This window comes from Neoarius graeffei, chromosome 13 (assembly GCF_027579695.1).
Source record: "Neoarius graeffei isolate fNeoGra1 chromosome 13, fNeoGra1.pri, whole genome shotgun sequence".
Lineage (NCBI taxonomy): Eukaryota > Metazoa > Chordata > Actinopteri > Siluriformes > Ariidae > Neoarius > Neoarius graeffei.
This window is the reverse complement of record NC_083581.1, coordinates 73,994,205-74,000,176: the sequence shown is the minus strand read 5'-3', so window position 1 is coordinate 74,000,176 and position 5,972 is coordinate 73,994,205. Positions and strand designations below refer to the sequence as shown.

At 39.1% G+C, this 5,972-nt stretch overlaps 1 protein-coding gene across 1 annotated transcript; it reads right to left on the bottom strand.

Annotated features, from left to right (window-relative positions):
• Positions 1-396: 396 nt before the first annotated feature.
• Positions 397-5,528, bottom strand: LOC132895958 (uncharacterized). Its single transcript, XM_060936692.1, has 7 exons — positions 5,254-5,528; positions 4,479-4,808; positions 4,215-4,304; positions 4,083-4,171; positions 3,746-3,855; positions 3,010-3,041; positions 397-621 (listed from the first exon to the last, which is right to left on the bottom strand). Exons 1-6 carry the CDS (start codon positions 5,453-5,455, stop codon positions 3,014-3,016), a joined length of 849 nt encoding a protein of 282 aa, XP_060792675.1. The 5' UTR covers positions 5,456-5,528; the 3' UTR covers positions 397-621; positions 3,010-3,013.
• Between the last annotated feature and the right edge of the window lie 444 nt (positions 5,529-5,972).

Below are 5,972 nucleotides of genomic sequence, written 5' to 3'. Positions count from 1 at the left end.
TTTCATCTTGGACACTCTTTCTGTGTGTGTGTGTGTGTGTGTGTGTGTGTGTGTGTGTGCGCACGCACGTATGTGTGTTTGTTGTTTTGTTTTTTCTTTCAGTCACGGATATAAGCAGAAATTAATGGTTAATAAGAAGGGGCAATCTCTCTCATGCACACAGTGCTGAGAATCAATCATTTTATATTTGAGGCACAGTTTGAGACTTTGTTTTTACTGACAGAAAAAAAGGGAAATTACACAGAGCAGATATACAGTACATTACTTAGAGGCAGGTTAATATTGAAAATTTCATAAAGTACGTTCTACTAATAGACCACACAGTCTACAATGCACATCACATCATGACATAAACAATAACACACAACCACTCAGAGTGAAAAATGCCGTATAATAATAATAATAATAATAATAATAATAATAATGTTTCACATTTAGATAGAAGTTCTTTCACAGAAGATGACTTTACATTTCAAACAAGAAATGTAAGCAAAACAAAGACAAAAAAACAACAACAACAACAACAACACACATACAGAATAGTACAGAATAGAAGCTAAACTCCTCCTGTCATCAAACCAGCACTGATTTGTGACCAACATGGTTGTGAACATCACAGTCCTGTAAAGAAAATGAACACAGAGACATTATAGCATTCCACAGCAAAAAGCAAGAGGTCAAAAGACTAGAGCAGCGTGAACATCTTGATCATCAACCTCATCAGGAGCTCGTATTCAGACAAAGGAAGGCCGATGTGATTGGCTGATGGTGGAACTGAATCTGATTGTTTTGTTTACCAATAAAGTTTTATATTGAACTCATTCTGATGATGTCATACAAATTAGCTGGATCATTCTTGTAATCATAAACAGCCTGAAATTAGAAAAATAAATGTAATTTTCTATTCTAATACTATCAAATTAATGCTTCATTCAGCAATAAGTTTCATCTTGTCCTGTGTTTTATTAGTGATGCGATTCCTGACAATGAATATGTATACATATATCCTCCACTCTGACACAGCATGGTCGGTCTCACAATCTCTCAGTCTGATTGGTCATAAGATGCTTCTTCATTTTTGATAACAATGGCTCTGACAAAAGTGCTGGCTGTAATATAATCCACAGGTTTATATTAACACATTCATTTTAATGTTACTGAACTGGGACTTGGAAGGTGGATAATCTAGAATATTACACAGACACAAGTGTTTTACTGAGAAATACGTCACTTGTATTTTTCATACAAATCAAATCCGAGATGTCGAAAACCACAACTGTGACATATTTTCCAATATCCTCACTTGTGATGATATCGATGAATTGTTTTGATAAATCTGGGTACTTTGTTTGTGAATATGTCCATCCATCCATTATCCGTAAAGGTGATGATACACGGGGCAACTTTTTGGGCAATGTTGCCGAGCAATGTTGCTGGGCAATTGCGTTTTGACTCTTTTCTATTGAGATTGGGCAACATTGTTTCTTTCTGAATGGTTTTGATAATCTCTGGCAACTTTTTGAGATAAGCCAATCAGAACACGAGTATCGAGTCATGTGACCTCCGGTGAGGTTCGGATCAGAAATTTCAAACAAATATGGCGGCCGCTCAGTGTCAGTGGAGTGAAGAGATGGAGAGACTCCTCATCTGTTTTTACGCCGGTAAGTTATTTTAATATTCTATATGGAGGAATTTACCTCACCAAAGCTCTAAAAAACAACAGACAGCTTGATTTAAATGGTCACAGCAAAAATTAAGACATCGATTTTTTTTTTTTTTAGCTAACTGTAAACTGCCGTTGCTAACTGTTGTTGCCCATTGTTAGTTGCCCTGAAAAGTTGCCCTGTGTCTCACCTAGTTGCCCGTTGCCAGCAACATTGCTCGGCAACATTGCCCAAAAAGTTGCCCCGTGTATCATCACCATAAGGGTTTATCCTGTGCAGGGTCGCGGGCAAGCTGGAGCCTATCCCAGCTGACTATGGGCAAGAGGCAGGGTACACCCGGGACAAGTTGCCAGATCATCGCAGGGCTGATACATAGAGACAAACAACCATTCATACTCACATTCACACCTACGGTCAATTTAGAGCCACCAATTAGCCTAACTTACAGGTCTTTGGACTGTGAGGGAAACCAGAGCGCCCGGAGGAAATGCACACAGACACGGGGAGAACATGCAAACTTCATACAGAAAGGCCCCCGTCGGCCGCTGGGCTGGAACCCAAAACCTTCTTGTTGTGAGGTGATGGTGCTAACCACTACACCACCGTGCCACCTGTGAATATGTCGATATAATAAAAAGAACATCACACTTTGGCTTGAAGATATGAATTTTATCTTCTCGTGTTGAAAAACTCACATTTTTCATACAAAATACATCACGGACCTGAGTAACATATTTTCCAATATCATCAATCCGATGACGTCACTCCCGGGTGTTTTCCCGCTGACTTAACGCACATTGTCAAAAGGGTAACCCGTTTGAAAATTAAAATTATTTTGATTAACTTGCGTACTTTTATTTGTGGATCTGCCCATATAATATAAAGAACATTACATGGTGGTGTGAAGATATTAAATTTATCTTAGCATGTTGAAAATATTTTCATGCCTTTGCTTCACTCACTCCTGAACATATTCACCACTCGAAGATAAACTTCATATCTTCGCACCACCGTGTAATGTTCTCCAGTGTCAGCGCGTTGTAACTCAGTAAGAGTTCTACCCTGGGAAAGGCTTTAAGACAGAGGAATTTGCACTTTCTGGTTTCTTGGTAACGTTATTGGAAAATAGTCACCTTCAAGGCAGTAACAGTAATTTGTCTCAGGGCATATGACACTATGCTGGGAGTGATTATTATTTTTTTATAAAACAGGGGTAAGTGGCACTCCACTTTCACATCATATCGCATCATGCCTTACATATAATATTCAAAAGAACCAGCAGTACACTTCCAAAAATGTGCATACAGATTTACTTGAGCACACTCACACAGGCACAATTACTCACGTGTTTACTCTTGACTCTTGACAGTGCTGAACCTGTAATTGTACAGAAAAGAAATAACACATTCTGCAGATATTTAGAGTGCTAAATTTTTACAGGTAATAACTGACTAAAGGCCAATTTATGCTGACAACCCAGTCCTCGCAGATAGCGTCGCAGACAGTGTCTGCGTAGCCCCCCCACCTTCGCAGATGCTCTGTGCGCACCTCCCAAAAATTGTGACCACCGCAGAAGCCTCGCAGACAGCGTCGCAGACAAGAGGGCTCTGATTGGTCCACTCTACATCCACTGTACATGCACTTCCGCTTCCCTACTTTCCCAGTTTGGTTTGTTTTCACGACCGCCATTTTTAAAAACACGAGTGAAGATGGAGCAGCACGAAGAGCGGTTGATCGAGGAAGTGAAGAAGTACGTACATCTATACGACTCCAGTTCTAGTCATTATAAGTAACCGGAGGATAAACACTCCACTAACCACACCCACCAACTACTCCTAGCGATTTCGCGACTTTGCGCCCCCTTGCATTGTGGCAGTGAATAACATTGCGCACGCCTATTACTCCCCGCTCAACGATAAATTACAACTGTCTGCGAAAAGCTATCTGCGAAAGCCTTGTCGCAAGAGCATGCAGAGGCCTTTAGTCTTGATTGTGTGTGTGTGTGTGTGTGTGTGTGAGAGAGAGAGAGAGAGAGAGAGAGAGAGAATGATATTGTAAAAGAGAGAGAGAAGAAATACTACCTCGCACTAACGTGTGTTCTCTTGTGTCTCAGTTTATAGATCATCAGTGCCAATCCTCCAATCAGCAGCAGAGCCACACAGACACACACACTGATGATGATGATGATGACAGAGGAACCTAGAGACAGAAAGAGAAACAATTCGGAACAGGAACAGACTGATGGCAGCATCTTCGTACACAATCATAAACTTGTATTTTTTGTGTGTATGTCTCTACAGCAGAGTTCCTGCTGAGTTCTTGCTCTTTTTGTACGTCTCTGTGCTGGTGTAATGATGTCATTTTGCAGAAGAAGGACATTTAATCCTTCAGCATCCTGGTGCCAAACTGAGATCAAACCAGAAACCTTAAAGTTCCACACCTGTTCCGGTTCCTAGTCTGAAGTCCAAACACACTGATGCCCTCACAATAACACACTGACCATTTGACTGGAATAAAAGACTTAGTTATTTTTAATGAGTGAGTTCTTACAGAAACACACTGCACCAGAAGGGATTTCTTTCAGTGCTGCTGATGTCATCGTGTAGGTGCCTGTTACTGGTTGAACGGTTGCGCTCACTTCTGTTATTTAATGTATAAAATCACAAAAATCATGGACATGTTAGCTGTTGATAACTTTTAAAACGGCTGTGACTAAGACAAAACTCTAATGCTGGCTGTACACACAGGTTTAGTTCTCGTGGAAATGATTTGTGTAAACATTTATTTTCAAAATAACAAAAATAAAAGTTTGACCTGTAACATGTAGCCACATCTCGATAAAGTAGGAGAGATATCTCACTGACCCGTCTCCAATCCACACGCCAAGTAAATAAAATACTTCATCAGTTTCTCTCACGTCGCTGATGTTCACACTGAGAACTTTCGCATTTCTGTCATCAGAAATGGAGAATCTGCCATTCTTCAGGTTTGTGTTAGTATTCAAAAGGTTTTTAATCCTACTGTCATCATCCACTGTGTCGAGATATTTGTAGATTCTCTCATAGTCCCCTGGATAGTTACAGGTGATGGTGATATTCTGGCCAAGATAAGCGTTCATTATTTTTGGCACCCCACAAGCTGCATCTGTCAATTATACAAACAAACAAAAACAAATACATTACTCAACCAATAAAAACATGTCTTCCACAGAAATTTATGAAGTTTTATTCTGAGCTTTTGGACCGATGGTCCATCATCAGGGACAGAATGGAATGTGTATTTACAAAAGGTTTTTAAATACACATTCCACACTGTGCCTGATGATGGACTGTCGGTCCAAAAGCTCAGAATAAAACTTAATAATTTTATATGGAAGACACATTTTTATTGATTTCTTATGATTCCTACATACAAACAAACTTTGGATAAATACATTACAGTTCATCAGCTTTACAGATGTGTCATACCCTGTGCAGAGTTTATAAAACTACTCGCTCTATAATACCTTGTTACTGCTTTGATTTTGTGTGGGTGATAAAAATATTGAATAGATTGTACTCGTCAAAAAAAGGTTGAAATATTTACTTACTATTAAGAACTTTTAGGTTCACAGTGGAGTTACTCTGATTCCCCAATCCAAATCTGTATGTTCCAGCATCCTGTGGCTTCAACTTTCTGATCAATACTAAGAAATAATCATTTGTATTTTTATACAACTTGAATCTTCCATCTTGAACTTTGCTGCGTTTGGTATCAGCACGTATTTTATCAGTGCAGTCGTTTCCTTCCATCTTACAAATATATTTACTATTGTGTGCATACCATTGTATGTTAGAAATTATAATGACACTTCCTCCTGAGTAACCAATCACATCAGAACAGTCTACTGGACCTGTCAATCAAAAGGCAATCTCACTCACGACTGTAACCTCACTGAGCTTTTAATATTCTCACAATCCAGGATAAATAATTTAACATGGAGTTACTAATGGAGAATATCTGACCTGAGATCAGGTAGAGAGTGACGATGAGGAAGATCTTCATCCTGGAATGAAATTCAGCTTCACTTCACTTCTTTATTTCTGTTGAAATGTGCTCTGTCTATTTCACTGAGGAAAGTTCGACTGATCCTCGCATGTGTTTTGTGCTGATGTTTTCTCGCCTTTTATAGTTCTGTCATTTCCTCTTTTCTCACATGAGATATTCATCAGTGATGCTGAGCTACATGAAACTCACCCAAAGTTCTTTCTGACATACTGTTTCCTTCATTATTTATTTATTTGTTTGTTTGTTTGTTGGTGAAAACAG

Coding starts and splice junctions, on each gene's coding strand:
- LOC132895958 (XM_060936692.1), bottom strand. CDS start 5,455: ATGGAAGGAAACGACTGCACTGATAAAATACGTGCTGATACCAAACGC. Junction 4,305..4,478: donor GATGTGGCTACATGTTACAG/GTCAAACTTTTA, acceptor ATTAAATAACAG/AAGTGAGCGCAACCGTTCAA. Junction 3,042..3,745: donor AGAACACACGTTAGTGCGAG/GTAGTATTTCTT, acceptor GTACAATTACAG/GTTCAGCACTGTCAAGAGTC.